General features: G+C 45.9%; 1 protein-coding gene across 1 annotated transcript; it reads right to left on the bottom strand.

The window, feature by feature from the left end:
* Positions 1–1,440: 1,440 nt before the first annotated feature.
* On the bottom strand, positions 1,441–19,166 carry LSM11 (LSM11, U7 small nuclear RNA associated). The gene is made up of 4 exons (XM_077468412.1): positions 18,755–19,166; positions 11,239–11,378; positions 7,125–7,208; positions 1,441–2,332 (listed from the first exon to the last, which is right to left on the bottom strand). Exons 1-4 carry the CDS (start codon positions 19,152–19,154, stop codon positions 1,988–1,990), a joined length of 969 nt encoding a protein of 322 aa, XP_077324538.1. The 5' UTR covers positions 19,155–19,166; the 3' UTR covers positions 1,441–1,987.
* Between the last annotated feature and the right edge of the window lie 209 nt (positions 19,167–19,375).

Here is a 19,375-nt window from a genome sequence, read left to right as displayed (position 1 = left end):
TTGGGTGTGCCCCAGCTCCCACTGGGGGATTGGTTTTCTCCCATTGTAGAGCACACACTTCTGGGATTGGTATTGGGAGGGTACAGCAGGGGAGGTTTTATATGCAGGGTGGGGGGAGTAGTAGTGGGGGGACCTTGGATGTGTGTGATGCTTATTATTCCTGTTTTTTGCATGCACAATAAACTTATTTGGGTGTGCATATGTCCTTTCTTTTTTGTTTGTATATGGGGCTGCACTGATCATGACTGCCCTGCAGATGTCCCCACTGAGGAATGCTGCTTACTGACTCTCCTTGTGCGCCATCAGCGCGGGGAAAGGAATGCCAATAGCTGGCATTCCCTGTTTACACTGTGATCAGTTGTGATTGGACACAGCTGATCACATGATAAAGAGCCTATGCCAAAGGATTGTTAACGTGATCAGTGATGCCTTGTGTCAAGAATGGGAGGCAGACATATGACGTCCTCCCAGAATGAGAGTGCTCCTGTCTGTCTATCATTTTACTATGTGGTGGGAGAGAAGCAGTTAAAGAGCTACAGGCAAATCTGGTACCCGACACTTCTGGGTGTGTTAAATACCTGACCCCCACCAGGCATTACAGTTCCTCCAGCCAACCCTTACATCACTACAGAGAGAGTCATAAAGTAATGGCCAGCAGAAGCAACCACAACGCTCAGTGGGGAACCAGGGATCCAACACACCCAGAAGTGCCAGCTATTATGAATCAAAGGAAAGCCTGGACAACCACATTCTGTAGACACCTTTATTGAAGACGGTTTAAAAATGCTTCTGGTACAAAGACATCAGAGGCACAGGATCAGTGAAAAGCTGACATGTTTCACACCACTATGCGGTGCTTAGTGGTGTGAAATATGTCAGCACTCCATAGTGTCAGCACCCCATAGTGGTGTGAAACATGTCAGCTTTTCATTGATCCTGTGCCTCTGATGTCTTTGTATCAGAAGAATTTTTAAACAGTCTTTAATAAAGGTGTCAAAGTGCGGCTGTCCAGTCTTTTCTTCGATTCATTCCTACATGCAGAGCCAGCAATGTCTCCATTAGCAGGTGGGATGCATTATGAGATGTCTGCCTAGTGCTGCGTGTTTTTTTTTCTTACTAGCTTTGCCTGTAGATCTTCCAGAGAGCAAATATTTCATTCACCACCCTCCAGAAAAGTATGAACTACAATTTAAGAGGCAAAACTTTTTTTCTTCATTTTGGGAAAAAGTGAAGGTTATAACCCGTCAGGTTCCCCCCCCCCACCATTTGTGACCCATTTTGGAGATTTCCCTTGACTTCTTGTACCATAGCAAAACAGGAAGTTAGAGGAAATTCCTATAAATTAAGTAAATCCCTTGGGGACCCCCAGGTCACCAAAACTAGTGTCCCCATTTGGAACATTTCTCCTCTATAAAACTTTTCTGGGGACGACCCAAAATGTATGATTTTTCATTTACTTTCAATGATAATGGTAAACAGGACAAATAGACAGGGTGAATCTACCCAAGGGGGCCACAGACAGCAATAATAACTGACAGGTGTTCTAATCCCTCTCCACTCCACCCAAAACCAAAAAAAGACCAGGAACATCAGCATGAAATGAGAGCTCTTGATCTTCTTGCTCCAGGTCAATGACTTAGAAAACACCTAAGCCATTAGATCAGCATGAAAACCCAGAAACAGGTATTATCGAATTCTCAGTAATCAGGCCCAATAATTTCTCCTACTGATCCTGCAGCTGTGGTAAACCAGTCCTGTGTAGTACATTTCCTCCGCCAAGCAGAATAAAATATATCAAAAGTGATTTGCACATGATCATATTATGAATTGAGGCAAATAATTACAAAGTGTAAATGTCTTCTTCCACACGCTACATCTCATGCTTCCATATAACAGTATCCAGGTTGTTACATGTCCCTGAGGATCTGGGTGAAGGTGGTTACAATGAGTGTCTGGTCTCATCTTTGGGTTCTTAGAGTACAGGTTCTCATGTTTGCAAGTGAACCAGTACAATGCTTTCTCCCCGAATAAAAAGCTGTTTTATGTGGCGCTTGTACACTTTCTGATAATCAATCTTCTCTTTGGGCCATCTAGTCCTCAATTTGGGTTTATCACCAGAGATTCCCAATTGTCCTTGATCCTGAACAGTGGTGCTCCTGCCTCGGGCTTGGGCAGATCTGCTAGGATCTTGGACAGAGGTTCTCCTGTCTGTGCTCTGCCCGTGTGGAGCTTTGTGATGTGGAAGGGAAATTCCAGGTGTCCTTTCTACAGCACTTTGTGTTTCTGTAGAGGATTGTAACTCAGACTCCTGCAGCTTAAGCCTGTCAAACAGCTGCAAGACAATTTCATGTAAATTAGAGATAAGCAAATGCAAGTCATAAGTGGCCATAAAAACAATATACAGTAGTTTGATGGACAGCTAGTGAGTACAGGAGGTAAGGTGCATTCTTGGATGCAACCCTCCCATAGCACAGCTGAGGCTTGTCAATTTCAGACAGTTAATTTACACCAGGGATAGATAACCCTTGAGAGCTGGAGATCCACCCAATCATATATATATATATATATATATATATATATATATATATATATATATATATATATATATATATATATATATATATAAATAAATATAAAATCGCACCGTACCTGCACTCTTCCCCTCCCCCCCCACACACACTGGAATTGGATCGCATGGGTGTGAACACCATTTTTTGGGGTGTCACTAACTTAACATCGACACCCGCTGCAGTTTGCATCAATGTGAACAGGGTGTTAATCTTTCTGCATTGATAGTGGTAGTGTTATTTCAAACTACCCTCCCTATCGGTGGGCAGTGTCAGTGTTAATTAACCCCTTTATCTTGTATTAGTGGCCAGTGGCAGTGTTTTATTAGCCCCTTCATGCTGCACCATAAAAGGGGTTAATTAACATGGACACTGTTGCCACTAATGCAGCACAAAACGGTTATTTAATTGCCACTGATGCATCAGTGGCAGCACATTACTAATATTTTTAGCCCCTTCCTTGCCCCCGCAGAATGCGGTGCTTGTAGTGCCATTCATTTAAAATAGCACCTTGACTAACCTTGATAGTTCACCTCAATTCACGCGCATTTCCTTGTATCACAATATTACAATGCACACATGGTAACCACCATCTGCGAGTTGAAGTGCACCATGTTAAAAAAAAAAAAGGGGATCTCAAGCGAGAAATTAACCTAACCCTTACCTAACCAGCAGCAGTAAAAGGGTTAGCCTTTCTTTTCATTTATTTAAACCTACATTTTTACTGTCATGGGGGCTGATAAGTGTATCAGAATTCATGGGGCACCCCAGATGACGTAGTGGAAACGCGTTGGGTGTACTCCTCTGCAGACATCGCTGTTTCTTCATTCATGTACATGCCATTTTTGATATCTTCAAAATGTGAGTTTTTTTATGCCTATTCATTAAAAATTTCTTCGTGACAATATAACGCTATGTTGGGCTTTTGCTTTTTTGGTTCTATGCACAAGACCATTACCTCATCTCTCATTGGATATTAACGAATTTCTCGCCTATTTGACGTGGTGGTGCAAGCTGAGTTAGTGGAGTATCTACACCTATTGGGTGAATTCCATATATAAGCCTACATGACTTGGGGGGCATATGCCTGACTAAGTCCAAGTCTTCCGGTAAGCCTCCCCTAGTTTCACGGTGGTGGTGGTGGTGATGCACCTATGAAGAGTACACACTTTTTTGAAAGTTGTTTTTGGGAAAGTTGATTTTTCTACAAATTTATTTCTGGACTTTACAGTTTGGGACTTATTTAGCACTTGCACACTTTTTTGAGAATTATTCCTGAAGGATTATTACTTATTTATTTATTCCACTTATATTTCAAAGGTTTATTTAACTGTTTAAATGTGGTTTTCGTGGTTTATGTCCTTTTACCACTAGGGAACATGTTTTTCTTGTTTTAAGATTTTTATGGTGACACATATAATTTCAAATTTTTCTCTTGGTCATAGCGCTACACATATATTTTTTCTTCAGGTCCTGCAAAGAAGAATAGGCCAAACAGCCCAAAAATAGGTGTGCCAAGCTTGTAGCATCATAATCAAAAAGACTTGATGCTGTAATTGGTGCCAAAGTTGCTTCAACAAAGTATTGAGCAAAGGCTGTGAATACTTATGCACTTGATTTTTTTCCTTTATTTTTAATAAATTTGCAAAGATTTCAAAACAAAACTTGTTTCACGTGATCATTATGGGGGATTGTTTTTAGAATTTTAAAGGAAAATAATTAATTCAATCCATTTTGGAATAACGCTGTAACATAACAAAATGTGGAAAAAGTGAAGTGCTGTGAATACTTTCCGGATGCACTGTAGCCGTTTTAAATTTGTGGCTTTTACATCTGCCCGAATATAAGATTTAAAGTGAAATTATAGCCATCTAGAAAATACCAGCAGCACACATTGGTCACAGGATATTCAATTGCTACCCTGCATAGGCTGGCAATATGGGAAAAGCATATGATTTAAGATATAATGTCAGAATTCCCTGGTAGTAAAAACATTTTATAACATTATTGGGCATCAGCAGAGGTGGCTGTCCAATTAGGAGGCCGCCTAAGGCCTCGTACCCGCCTAATTTGCCTGTGCTTGATCACTAATGCGGACTGACCAACTGGCTCCAGGTGCCATCTGTAAAAGGCGTGCAGGCAGCCATAGGGCACACCGGGTGGTCCGCAAGTCCATGCGGGGCATAAAGCAGCTGAGCTGAGCCTTCAGCCTGCGCTGCTAACCTGGCCTCTCCATGTCTGGCCGGTTGCCTATTTGGGTCAAGAGTCGGGCCAGGCGGCGGAAACTATCCAGCTGCCCTATGACTGTCTGTGAAGGGGAAGGAGGAGCTCCAGTGGATGGATTCCATCCCGGCGCTTGCTGCAGTCTGGCCGACTGCCCAGAGAGAAAGTGAGTGCCTGGCTGTGCAGCCCTCCTGTGTGTCTGAATAGGAGGAGCGGTGGGGAAAGCTAAATAGGGAGGAATAGATTTTTCCATATTCCTTCTGCAGCCGCTGAATGCCCGCTTCTTCTGCAGACATTCATTGGCTGCAGAAAGAATATGGAAAGATCAATTCCTCCATATCGTCGCTCCTCCTATCCGACTTTTTTTAATTATTTTTTTTAACTGCTTCCGTACTCCCTGGTTCCTCCCAGTTCTCCCTGCCCACCCTCCCCCCCTGCTCCCCCACTGTGCTGTCCAGTCCACCCCAGTGCTCTCTGGTCCTCCCTGGCTTCCCCCCCAGTGCTCTCAGAGCCCCCGTGCTCCTTGGCTCCCCCCCTCCAACAGTGCTCTCTGCCCCCTGTGCTGTCCAGTTTCCCCCCCAGTGCTCTCTGCCTCCCCCCCCCCCCATGCTCTGGCTCCCCCTGTGCTTTCTATTCCACCTCGCACTCTCCAACTCTCCCCACAGTGCTCTTTAGCTCCCCCATGCTTTCTGCCCCCTCTTTCCTCCCTGGTTCCCCCCCCATGCTCTCCACCCCACTGTGCTATCCAGGTCCGCCCAGTGCTTTACAACCCCCCCCCCAAACGTTCTCCACCACACTGTGCTATCCAGCTCTACCAGTGCTCTCCACCCCCCACCCTCCCTGTGCTCTTCTGCTCCTTCCCCAGTACTCTCTGGCCCCCGTGCTCTCCACCAGCCCCGTACTCTCTGCCCCCGCCAGGCTCTCCGCTCCCGCCAGTGCACACCTCTAGTGCTCTCCACCTCCCCCAGTGCTCTCCCCCCCCCTACTCTAGACTCCCCCCTCTACTGCTCTCAGCCTCACGCCTGTGCTCTCCGGCACCCCAGTTCTCTTTTCTAGCCCCCTCATCCCCCGGTAGCTCTGCTAGGTTCCCCCTCCTTTCCCTCCAGCTGCTGCTGGGGTTTCTCAGGCTGGAGAGTGAGGAAGGGACCGCTCGGTCTATTTTTTTGTCCCAGTCCAGGCCTGGCAGCCAAGGTGAGCAGCGAGGCTGGCAAGGATCGATAGTCCTGGAGGGAGAAGAGCTCTAAAGTCCTCCCAGGACTGGAGAACAGGCTGACTGGAAACAAGGACAGGTGGACGGTACAGGTGACCAGGGACCACTTCATCTCACTGTTCTCATCCAGAATGAGAATGGACCCTGCTTGCTGCTGGCTGTCATGAACATCCTGCTGGCATGGAAGGTACCGTACCAAGCATCACACATAGCTTCCCACAGACAGGCACTGCAGACTGGGACATACAGTAGGGCACAGGAGGGGCTGCAGTCAGGGACAGGGCTAGGGATCTCTCTCGATCTCTAGCCCTGGACCCCCCCCCCCCCCTCACTCTCCTTCCTCTGTGGATGTGGAATGATTCAGTAACACCCTCTTCCCATTTTCCCAAGGCACAGGGGTGTCCTAGAGGGGTTGTCACCTTGCTCGATCCCAGATGTTGTATTGGCTGCATATGTCTGATGGGTGAGGAGGGTGCCCTGGAAGTGGTGCTGATCGCCTGTGTGCTAGATCCATGCATCTTTCTGCAGCACAAAGCCTAGAGCCGCCTCTGGGCATCACAAATATCAGGATAGGTGGTTACAGATCCCCATTAAAGGCTTGGCTTACCTTTCTGACTATTTTGCACGTTACACCAATATTTAAGGTATAACATGCAACATGGCCACATTTCTCAACCCCACCCATTTACCCACATTGCAAGGTGCCTCTTACCACACCATCCTGTGGATATTAGAATTTAGCACGGTTGTGCTTAGTACAATCCACACAGCCACATTGTCCATTCACGTGGACCTCTGAATGGAAAGACTACAAGTCCCATCTTTCACTGTGGCAGGGGGATTAAGATCGTGCAGGCACGATTGTGGTGATGTCTCCTCACGTGCAATTGGTTTACTTCCTCCATCTCAATAATTGAAGGTCTGTACCTCTATACGGGCAGGGACGTAAACAAACAATGTAAGAGCCTGCACACTGCACCCACAATGCACTAATCCTGGTTGCGATATCTCTGCAGGATTCTATGCAATAAATAGATATTTTTTTTAATTTCATTAATATGGGCAAGACACTACTACTACTACTACTTTTTCAGAATGTTAAAACAGATAGATGGATAGGTTACCCGTGTCAACGTCAACTGGGGCTCATTGTAGAAAGCTTTCCCAAGGACAGGCTTCCTATAGGTTTCATCTACATCGACCATGGCCTGAAAAAGAAACAATAAAATTAAATTGGTGTATCTAAAATAACTTCAAAACCATTACGCTTTTAAAATAGGTGGTCGGGGCGACACATGTTGTGGGCATGGCTTGGATGAATCGAGCTGAGGCAGCTTTATCTGCTAACCACTAGGGCTGGGCAGCACCCAACTCATCAGACCTTGTTAGCCTGAGCGATGGCCACTAAGCATTTACCATGGGTCATAGTTTTTTCTTATTTTTACACCTCCACTGAGAATTGTACACAGTAAGAGTTTGTCAGCAGGTCCCAGCCAATGATTCATGGCCAGGACCTACTGATCGGCTGTGTCCATTCACAGCCCAGAGCCTGGTGTTGACAATTAACTCAGTAGGGATAAGAAACAGAGATTATTAGTAAAAAAGCAGCACACATTAGACATATTAACCGCTTAAGGATGGCCGCCTGCACATTTACGTTGGCAGAATGGCACGGCTGGGCACAACCAGGTACGTTGCTCTTCAAGTGCCCAGCCATGGGTCGCACGTGCGCCACCGGCACGCTCGCGACCCGACGGCACGCTTGCGACCCGGTCCTGAGCTCTGTGACCTTGGGACCCGCGGACCCGATCGCAGCTGGTGTCCCGTGATCGGGTCACAGAGCTGAAGAATGAGAAGAGGTCTGTGTAAACAAACCTCTCGTCGTGCTTCCTAGTGTGGCTGTCACCGATCGTCTGTTCCCTGTTATAGGGAAGGACGATCAGTGACGTCACATGCCAAGCCACGCCCCCCCACAGTAAAAAAAAAAATAAAAAAATAAAAACACACACACACACACACACACACACAACGTCACACATAACCCCTCCTCGCCCCCTAGTGGTTAACTCCTTCACTGCCAGTGTCATTTACACAGAAATCAGTGCATTTAAATAGCACTGATTGCTGTATAAATGACTGGTCCCAAAAATGTGTCAAAAATGTCCGATGTGTCCACCATAATGTCGCAGTCACAATAAAAAATTATATATATATATATATATATATATATATATATATATATATATATATATATATAAAAATAATAATAATCGCTGATCACCACCATTACTAGTAAAAAAATAAAAATAAATTATTAATAAAAATGCTATAAAACTATCCCCTATTTTGTAAATGCTATAACTTTTGCGCAAACCAATCAATAAATCACTAATTGCGATTTTTTTTTTCCAAAAATATGTATCGGCCTAAACTGAGGAAATTTTTTTTTATATATATATTTTTGGGGGATATTAATTATAGCAAAAAGTAAAAAAAAATTGCATTTTTTTTTTTTAAATTGTCGCTCTATTCCTGTTTATAGCGCAAAAAAATTAAAAACCGCAGAGGTGATCAAATAACAAATAACACCAAAAGAAAGCTCTATTTGTGGGGGGAAAAAAAAAAAAAGGACGTCAAATTTTGTTTGGGAGCCACGTCACACGACTGCGCAATTGTCAGTTAAAGCGACGCAGTGCCAAATCGCAAAAAGGGGCCTGGTCCTTTGGCTGCAAATTGGTCCAGGGCTTAAGTGGTTAACATGTGTTAGACCCCTTTCACACTGTGCTGCCCATAGCGTCAGTGGTAAAACACCGCTATTAAAAAAAAAAAAAAAAAAAACTTTCGCTGCGGGGAAACACAACCTCTTTGTTAATTGTATTTCCTGTCAGGTGGGATCAGTCATCTCTCAGAGTGCCATCCTGGAAGACGACTTGAGAAATTAGATTTTTTTTAATTGGAAGTGTTTTAAAGCAGAACGAGCGTTTTCAAAATGTTTTTTTTTTCCTTTTAGTTTATAGTTTAGTTTATAATAAAAAATAAAAACACAGTGGTGATATAATACCAGCAAAAAAAAAGCTGTTTGTGTACAAAAATTATTTAAATTTAGTTTGGGTACAGCATGGCATGACCGCGCAATTACCAGTTAACCACTTCCGGATCGCTGCATTCCGATATAAGTCAGCTGTTTGAAGAGGGATATCTTTGCTATGGCAGCAGCTAGCTGCCATAACCACGGTATCCTCTTCTTCAGCGGGCAGTCCGGTTTCCAATAATAGTGGTCTCTGCCGCGGATTCGCCGCAAGATCACTTTTATCGGCGGCGGGAGAGGGGAGGTGATCGGGTCCTCTTCCCTGTGTGGTATGGAGATGAGTGAGGGGAAGATGGCCCCCACCCGTCTCCATACCATTGCAGGGCGGAAGTGACGTCAAAACATCACTTCCGCCCATAGCTATTAAAAAGGGCCATTTTTTTTTTCCACAATGACAAGATTATATTTTTCTTCTTATTGCATTTTAGTGTAAATATGAAAATTGGGGTCTTTTTGACCCCCAGGTCTCATATTTAAGAGGTCCTGTCATGCTTTTTTCTATTACAAGGGATGTGTACATTCCTTGTAACAGGAATAAAAGTGACACATTTTTTTTTTTTTTTTTTTAACAGAACAGTGTAAAAATAAAAAAAGGTTAAAATAAGAAAAAAAAGTTAAATACATTTTTTTTTTTAAACGCACCCCATCCCACCAAGCTCACGTGCAGAATTGAACGCATTCATGAATAGCTCCCGCATATGAAAATGGTTTTCAAACCACGCATGTGAGGTAGAGCGAGAGCAATAATTCTAGCCCTAGACCTCCTCTAAACACAAAACATGCAACCTGTAGAATTTTTTGTAAATGTCGCCTATGGAGATTTTTAAGGGTAAAGCGGCAGCAATTTTGAAAGGTGATGTTGGGTATTAATTTACTCGCGGTAACATTATCTTTTACAATATATAAAAAAAAAAAAATTGGGCTAACTTTACTGTTGTCTTATTTTTCAATTAAAAAAAGTGTATTTAAACAAAAAAAAAAAAAAAAAGTGTGCTTGTAAGACCACTACGCAAATACGGTGTGACAGAAAGTAGTGCAACAACCACCATTTTATTTTCTAGGGTGTTAGGAATAAAATAAAAATTTATACTGTTTGGGGGTTCTAAGTAATTTTCTAGCACAAAAAAATATGTTTTTAAATTGCGAACAACAAATCTCAGAAAGAGGTTCGGTCCTTAAGGCTCGGTCCTAATAATTCATTTAAAAAAAGGGTGCACTTAGCCAATACTAAAAAAGAGTGAGTGAGCAATAACAGCTGATTTCCCTTTGGGGAGACACCCACATATGAAACCTGTTAGGATCTGGTAAACTGCCATCTATTTTATCCCTAATACAGTGGTGAAGCACTTTTGGATAATTTTGCATGGAACTTTCACATATTAATTGTTTTGGATGGACAATGTTATTTGACACAGCAGTCAGTTCACAGATGGACCAAGTCATTTTATCTACACGTTTTGTTATTAAGGTTGTTTTTTTTTTTTTTTAGAAAAACACCAACTATTTTGAAATTATCAATAAGAGGTTTTTCATATCAGTTATAATTTTAGGACTTTTGTTTTTCAGACTCTTTCACTGTTTTGTTTAATTTTTTCGTCACTTTGTATCAATTGTTCATTTACACATGGAATTTATTATATAAGCCTATGAGCTTATGCACTTTAGTTTGACAGCACACTTCACATAGTTTTTGTAGTAATTTTTTGTTTGTTTTGGATAAAGTAAAAGGATTAGAATATCTGTCAAGTTTTAGTGTGATCTGTGTCCCTATGTGACCCAGCTCAGTGTACAATTCCGGCATCTGCAGGGAGAAAAAAAGAACTCCTGTGTGCATGAACAGGAGTCACGTCAGTCTGGCTAGGTCAGTCAAGATGGCAAAAGGCCCCAAACCTGGAAGGATCCAAGAAGATATCAGCACTGGTGAGGAAGCTTGCGGACATCACATCACTGTGCTTCTTGCTGCAAAGGCCAGTTATAGGTGGGGAGAGTAGCCATTTGTTTGTCACATCACTGGAGGGGAGGGGATGGGAGGAAAGTACAGTCCAATTTAATGTCTTCATGGAGCAGCTGACCATTGAGTGCCAAACACCTGACCCCCTGGACAAAAGCCTGAAAATGAAGCCTTGTAGAGTATTATTGTAAATAAGTACCATGTTCCAAAATTTGTCAAATGCAACAACGAATCCAGAGCACACGCCACGCAGTCCCTTAAAGGTACGGATATGAATGTTAACCTTTAACCGTTCCTGTACACAGCGATACAGCACTCCCAGAGGACCACCTTCATGCACTGAAATACAAAAGTTACATCAGTATTATAAATGAGTCTGCATTGAGGTGTAGCCAATTACAGGTAGGGGTGATATCAGCACAAAAGGGTATTTATGTTATGAAGATAAATGACTTGTACACGCTGCCCTATAGTCACTATGCATAGTGATGTATACATTTTCATATTATTTTCTGCACACATTTTTCTGTATATGGGCCGGCATCACCAGAAGACCTAGAAACCTCACCATGTTCAACCTAGTTTCATGGAGGTGGATTTACTACAGGAAAAAAAAAAATGGGCCGGGGTAAACCTCAAGCCTCATGTGTGAGAGTGAACATGCACCATCCAGGACCTTATAAAGCTGATCATACACTGAAAATCAAAGTTCAACTCCTAGCAACAAAAGTAATGATCCCTTGCAGCAGGGCTGTGCCTACACTGCAAGGGTTACTTGCTTGCTTTGGTCTAGGGCAGTGATGGCGAACCTTGGCACCCCAGATGTTTTGGAACTACATTTCCCATGATGCTCAACTACACTGTAGGGTGCATGAGCATCATGGGACCATCACTGGTCTAGGGCATGGGTCTCCAAACACAGGGCCAGTTTACTATCAAACTTTTGGGGGACCGGAATGTGGCCAGTGGGGGTCGAAAATAGTGATGCACCGAAATTTCGGCCGCCGAAACATATCGGCTGAAAATGCCCTTTTCGGCAGTTTGCCAAAAGAGAAAAACGGCCATTAATGGAGCCGAAAATGGGGCGTGGCCTGGGTGAGGGCGGGGCTCCGCCCCCGCCCTCTGGTGACGCCCATCATGGGGGGTGTATAGCGCAGGAGAGCCGCCTCCGCCGCCTGTTTGATCACAGCGCCGGGAACATCATTGCTTTCATTTCAATAGCTGTGTGTTCCCGGCCGCGCGCCGTCACACGCAGCCTCTCCCCCTTGTCCGGGCACTTAGATAGACAGATCATCCGCAGGATTGGACGGATGATCTGTCTATCAAAGTGCCCGGACAAGAGGGAGGGGCTGCGTGTGACGGCGCGTGGCCGGGAACACACAGCTATTGAAATGAAAGCTGTGATGTTCCCGGCGCTGTGATCAAACAGGCGGCGGAGGCGGCTCTCTTCCCTGCACACAGTGCACAGGCTGGCTGCAAATGGGACACACTGGCTGCAAATCGGACACACTGGCTGCAAATCGGACACACTGGCTGCAAATGGGACACACTGGCTGCAAATGGGACACACTGGCTGCAAATGGGACACACTGGCTGCAAATGGGACACACTGGCTGCAAATGGGACACACTGGCTGCAAATGGGACACACTGGCTGCAAATGGGACACACTGGCTGCAAATGGGACACACTGGCTGCAAATGGGACACACTGGCTGCAAATGGGACACACTGGCTGCAAATGGGACACACTGGCTGCAAATGGGACACACTGGCTGCAAATGGGACACACTGGCTGCAAATGGGACACACTGGCTGCAATGGGACACACTGGCTGCAATGGGACACACTGGCTGCAATGGGACACACTGGCTGCAATTGGCTGCAATGGGGCACACTGGCTGCAATGGGGGATGCCTCCTGTACCACGTCCTCTGTCTCTGACCATCTCCTGTACCACGTCCCAAGTCTCTGACCACCCCCTGTACCACGTCCCCAGTCTCTGACCACCTCCTGTACAACGTCCCCAGTCTCTGACCACCTCCTGTACCACGTCCCCAGTCTCTGACCACCTCCTGTACCACGTCCCCAGTCTCTGACCACCTCCTGTACCACGTCCCCAGTCTCTGACCACCTCCTGTACCACGTCCCCAGTCTCTGACCACCTCCTGTACCACGTCCCCAGTCTCTGACCACCTCCTGTACAACGTCCCCAGTCTCTGACCACCTTCTGTACCACGTCCCCAGTCTCTGACCACCTCCTGTACCACGTCCCCAGTCTCTGACCACCTCCTGTACCACGTCCCCAGTCTCTGACCACCTCCTGTACCACGTCCCCAGTCTCTGACCACCTCCTGTACCACGTCCCCAGTCTCTGACCACCTCCTGTACCACGTCCCCAGTCTCTGACCACCTCCTGTACCACGTCCCCAGTCTCTGACCACCTCCTGTACCACGTCCCCAGTCTCTGACCACCTCCTGTATAAAAATATTTTTTAAAAACAATCATTTTCGGTATCGGTGCTGTTTCGGTATCGGTTTTCGGCCTAGTGTATTTTTCATTTTCGGTATCGGTTTCGGCACCAAAAAACCCATTCGGTGCATCCCTAGTCGAAAATGTCCCAGGCTTGACATCAGGTGCGGTGTTCAGTTTCATAGTTCATGTGGGCAGCAGCAGGAGGAATGGTGCCCCATCACTGGTGTCAGTGGGAGGAATGGTGCCCCATCTCCTGTAGTGAGCGGAAGGTAGTGTCCCAACATTGGTGTCAGTTGGGGGAATTATGTCCCACTGTTGGTGTCGGTGTTAGGAATAGTGCCTCAAAGCAGCAGGAGGAATAGTGCCACAAGGGCTAGCAAAGAGCCCCATCCAGCCCTCGGACCGTAGTTTGGAGACCACTGGTATAGAGGAAAAAAAAAAAAAACAATTTACTTACCCGATCATCCACCCCTTCCCGCAGCTAGACTAGTCCCTGCAACTTCCTCTCCTTCAGGCTCCAGCAGTCTAGTGTCCTGACATCAAGGCCAAAGCATCCAAGCAAGATCCATAGCCTAGCAATAGAAATGATGAGGCCAAGGAACAGTCCACCACTGAAGCATGGGTTAGGGCCTTCTGCTAATGGAATTGAGCATCAGGCAAGTACCTCTCTCCTAGACAAAACAAGCCATCAATCCTTGCAGTATAGCTGCATCCCCACTACAAGGGATAATTTAAAATTTTCCCAGAACTGGCTCTTCAAAGCGGAGTTCCACACAAAAATTGAACTTCTGCTTTAAGGGAGGTGACGCCCCGACATGCCACATTTGACATGTCATTTTTTTGGAGGGGCTGGGGGGAGCCAGTACCCTCTTTTCAGAGGGTCCCAGCTCCCACTTCCTTCCAGCGCACCGGAAGGGGGATCACCTCTCCCCCCCTCCCTCTCGGCAATCATATGGGACACGTCACAGGTCCCAGATGATTGCCCGGCCAGTCACGGCGCGCGGCATGCGCAGTGGGTGCCCGGCTGTGAAGCCACAGCCGGGCACCCACAGTTACAGTGCTGGCACCGCAGAGAGGAGGGCTTTGCACACCCGCACCGCTGGACCCTGGGACAGGCAAGTGTCCGATTATTAAAAGTCAGCAGCTGCAGTATTTGTAGCTGCTGCCTTATTTTTTTTTTTTTTTTTTAAGCAGAACTCCGCTTTAAGTCTGACCTTCTACCCTTAAAAGCATTTGATTACGCCAAGTTCGGTGTGTTTGAATGCTTTTGATTTTTTTTTAAATGGAACTACTTACATCAGGTGAAACTGGACATGATGTAAGGTCATCGCTTCCAATTCCCTATATCATAGAGATGTACGGAGCAGTACTGGTTTTTGTTAGGCTCTATGATCAGAAGGCGATCGGGTGGGACAGAGGATCCCGATGAAGCAGCAGAAGGAGGAGAAGGCCCTCCTGCTGCTTCTAAAAAGCAAGCCAGTGGCTAGTTAGCCACTAGGATTGCTTTTTACAAAGAGAGCTGACAATTGGCTCCAAAAAAAATAAAATAAAATAAAAAACACGATACTGGGATGATGCCTGCAGCTGCTGGAAAAACAAGGCCAGTCCATGGAAGCCCCACCTCACAACCTACAGGACTTAGACCTGGTTTACACTAATGAGACGTGTGATGTGATTTGAGTTGTACAGAATCACATGCCAAGGGAAATCTCATTGTTTTCAGTGGTGCCAGTTGTAATCAATGCAACTCAGAATAGTGTGATTTTGGAAAAGGTTCCTGCACTACTTTGTTGTTATCACAGTGCAGCTTAGCCCCGTAGAATATGCAAAATTGTATCAAAGTTGCAACACCTAATCGCACTGTAAATGGCATCAAAGTTGCATGCATTAGTGTGAATAAAGCCTTACAGTGGTTGTAAACCCTCCCCCCACAACTTTGTCCCATGTAAATCAGCATAAAAAACCTGAATGAACACTGCTTGTAGATCTCTCCTTACTTAGTATTGTTGTAATCCTTTTTGTTCTTTAGAATGAAGTCACTGAGCATGCCCAGATCTCCCCTGATTTACGGCACACTCTCTATGTGCTTATCTATCTGTTATCAGGACTTCCTATGGCACAACACTGAACTCCCAGGAGACTTCAGAATCATTCAGAGCTACCTTCTACACCCCCATGTGACCATGTGACATGACATGCAGTGTAAACTTGGCCATTACTGCAGTCTTATCAGCTGAAGCTGATAAGACTGACAAAGGGAAACATTAGACATCGGCACAAGTAAATACTATGAAATAAAACAAGCCAGCTATGAACAGGGAAGCAGAGGCATAGAAACGTTGGATTGAGAAGGAGGCTTGGTTAACAGTACAGGAAGTGCTCAATGTAAGGGCGGAAATATACTCCACTGTGGACTCAGAAAACAATACTTAAGATGGCGCTGCCTAACCCCTGGAAACAAGTTTTTTAAACAGTAAGTAATATGTGATGTGGGCTGGATTACAGTGGCTATAGTCTGATAATTACTTATTATAATGGACTAAATGAAGAGAAGCATCAGAGTGGGAGAGTTTACTTCCTCTTTAAAGGATCTGCTACTGATAGCTTGGTGCCACAACATACATTCAGAGGTCTAGTGGCATCCATGTCTCAATGGGTCATGGCTGTATTGGTGGCAAAAGGGGATCTATGCTACATTAGGGGGTGGTCATAAAGTTGTGGCTGATTGGTGTAAGCACATTGTTTTTAGAGGTTCCCAAGGACTGACACAGCTTTCCTCCATAGTGGTCAGCTGATCTGGAACAAGCATGCAGACTTCACTGACTACATGCTTCTTCCTGGTCAGAGGTCATCAGGCTGTGAAGACAAGGATCAGGGCGACAGACTTGGATCTTGGCCATTGATGGGCCAAACACACCCGTTTGGTTCGTACCGGAACTCCCGAACAGAGAAAAAGTTCTGACCCGAACAGCAAACCCTATTAAAGTCTAAAGCCACGTACACACAGGCGGACTGTCTGTCCAACTTAGTCAGCTGAAACACATTTCAGCGGACAGTCTGGCGGACTAAGTCTTTCGGAATTTCCGTAATATTGTCCGTCCAACTTTGGTTTCAGCGGACAGTCCGCTCGTGAGTAGGCTAGTTGGACGGACTAAGTATGGCGCATGCTCAGAAAGGATTTACACAGCGGAAGGTTGCATTGCTGAGTATTGGACGTCCTATTTCTAGTCCCGTCGTACGTACTGTACACGTCATCGCGCAAGCTTTCAACGGACTGTCTGTTCATCGTGTGTGGTCAAGTCCGTTCATTCAAAAGTAGGACAGACTGTCCGTCGGATTGTCTGACGGACTTAGTTGGCCAGACAGTCCGCCCGTGTGTACGCGGCTTAAGGAACCTTAGCCTAATTTTGAAGGCTTATATGCAAGTTATTGCCCATAAAAAGGGCCTGGGTACTGCCCTGGGGGACATGTATCAATGCGAAAATAATTTTTTTTAAAAGATAATTTTTTTTAAAAGATAATTTTTACAGCTGGAAACATCAGCTGCGGTGCCGACATCGATGGACTCCAAGACAGGTAAGTGTCCTATTATTAAAAGCCAGCAGCTGCAGTCTTCTGATTTTTGCAGCGGTGAGCGGACCTCCGCTTGAAGGTGAAAAAACAAAGACTTTACAACTCCTTTAGACCCCTTTCACACCATGCTGCATATAGCGTCGGTGGTAAAAACGCAGCTATTTTTAGCGTCGGCAGTAAAACAGTCGGATTTGCGGCACATTTTGGCCACTAGCGGGCGCTTTTACCCCCCACTAGCGGCCGAGAAAGGGTTAAAACAGCCGGCAATACGCCACAATAGCGGCGTTTTGCCCGCGGTATTACAGCGCTGCCCCGTTGATTTCAATGGGGAGCAGCTGTGGAGGAGCGGTAAACACACCACTCCTTCATCGCTCAAAGAAGCTGCTGGCAGGACTTTTCCTGATGTCCTGCCAGCGCACCGCTGTAGTGTGAAAGCCCTCGGGGCTTTCACACTACAGACAATGGTGCAGCAGTTTTACGGCGGATTGCAGGCGCTATTTCTAAAGCTATAGCGCCTGCAAAACGCCCTGGTGTGAAAGGGGTCTTAATGCGCAACAATAAAAATGAAAAATTCCTTTAAATAAATCTAGTAGTCTTAGTAAAGTGGCGCATCTGTAGCATATAGAGAATATACTGCAGCAAAAGTGAAAATTTCTAAAGAAATTTTTTTTTTTAATTACATTTAAATTGCCACCAATACAATACCATACTGGCATGGATTTTAAGGAGAACCACGCCAAATAAAAAAAAAAAAAAAAAAAAAAAAAAAAAAACCACACACCAAACACACGGTGTGGGGTCCCCCCAAAATCCATACCGGCCCCATGTCCAAGCCCTTGTTAAAGGGGGCTTGGAGATTCCAATAAGCCCCCAGCTTGCAGACACCCACAAGCACAGCCCAGGGTTGTGGAGATGAGGCCCTTGTCTTTGCCCACCCCCCATGATGAGGGCATGTGGCCCTTCGTCCCTCCCTTTTTCTGGCCTGTTTTTTTTTTTTTTTTTTTTTTTTTTTTTTTTAACATCTGTTGTTAAGGACACAGCGGACAACTTCCCGGCCTGCTCCTTAGCAAACAGTTATTTTGGGGTAGGCCCCACACTGTTTTTTACATTTTGCTGTGGGGTTCCCCTTAAAATCCATACCAGACTTTAAAGGGGGACTCCACGCCAATTTTTTCCCCCACTTTTTTATTGTTGGCAATGTTATTTTTTTTTTTTATTCAGCTGTCAGCGGGGAAGCCCATTGACAGCTGATGACTCAAGGATGATGACTTGTTAAGGATGCCACAGCCGGCTTCCCAGCCCGCTCCTTAACCAGCTATGCCCTGTGCAGTGCGAACACCCTGCAAATTCAGGTGTTCCCTGAACGGGTGAACATGAGATGATTGGACAGAACATGGCATGGGATGATTGGACAGAACGTGACAGGGGATTACATGTGATGATTGGACAGAACATGACAGGGGATGACACGGGATGATTGGACAGAACATGACAGGGGATGATTGGACAGAACTTTTGCTCGGCCGAACCATTCACCTAACTCTATTAGCCATGAGAGGTGTTCTATCCCAGTAGTGACAGACATGTCTGAGAATTTTGCGCTGTGTCCCTCCACCTACACAGGGGGCGCTGCTGAGCCTTGTAGTCCCCCCTCATGGCTGCACTCACGTGGCATGCGGGTCAGCACGTTTTTGGGGGGTTTCCTCCTCCTCCTTAGGGGTCTCTCCTCTTCCTCCGGCTTGGTCACCATCAGCTTCTTCAGCCTCTCCACCCTGTCGGGGTCCGGCGCCGGTTTCCTCCCCTTTTTCTTCGTCCCCTCCGCCCGTCCCCGGGCCCGGCCGCGACCGCGGCCACCCCCCCGCAGGAAGCTCTCATACTCGGCCAGGTTGTTGAAGCATCGGACTTCGGGGAAAGGGAGCGGGGTGCGGGAGGAGTACAGGGCCAGCAGGGGGTCAAAGGACTCCGAGCTGACATCCAGACAGCTGTCCGGTACATCGTCTTCATCCCCGGACACCGGATCACCAGAGACCCCGGCCTGGGCCTGACCTGCCGGAGCTTCCCGCTCCATGTGTGCAGTACCGCAAAGCGGACACTAGATGGCAGCATCACACCGTACAGCCGTCACATGGTCACTGCCTCTGCTGGCTTTTAAAGAACTTTTCTGATGGGCACATAGAGGGCGCTAGTGCTCACTACCCAAGCTGAAAATAATAGCTGCCTGGCTGTCATGACTCATATCACTTCTGTTCCTTAATTGTTATAGAAATACTAACTGTCTGGTTGTCATGT

The sequence above is a fragment of the Lithobates pipiens genome, unplaced genomic scaffold, assembly GCF_037356315.1.
Source record: "Lithobates pipiens isolate NorthernLeopardFrog02 unplaced genomic scaffold, aLitPip1_a1.2 Scaffold_8, whole genome shotgun sequence".
NCBI classification, from domain to species: domain Eukaryota; kingdom Metazoa; phylum Chordata; class Amphibia; order Anura; family Ranidae; genus Lithobates; species Lithobates pipiens.
This window is presented reverse-complemented; position numbering and strand designations above follow the sequence as displayed.

Bases quoted from the DNA above. Each gene is read 5' to 3' on its own strand.
- LSM11 (XM_077468412.1), bottom strand. From the start codon at position 19,154: ATGGAGCGGGAAGCTCCGGCAGGTCAGGCCCAGGCCGGGGTCTCTGGT. The intron at 11,379-18,754 runs GTGAGTGCAGCC...TTTGTATTTCAG, and splicing joins CGTGCTGACCCGCATGCCAC to TGCATGAAGGTGGTCCTCTG. The intron at 7,209-11,238 runs GTACTTATTTAC...TTTCTTTTTCAG, and splicing joins TTGACAAATTTTGGAACATG to GCCATGGTCGATGTAGATGA.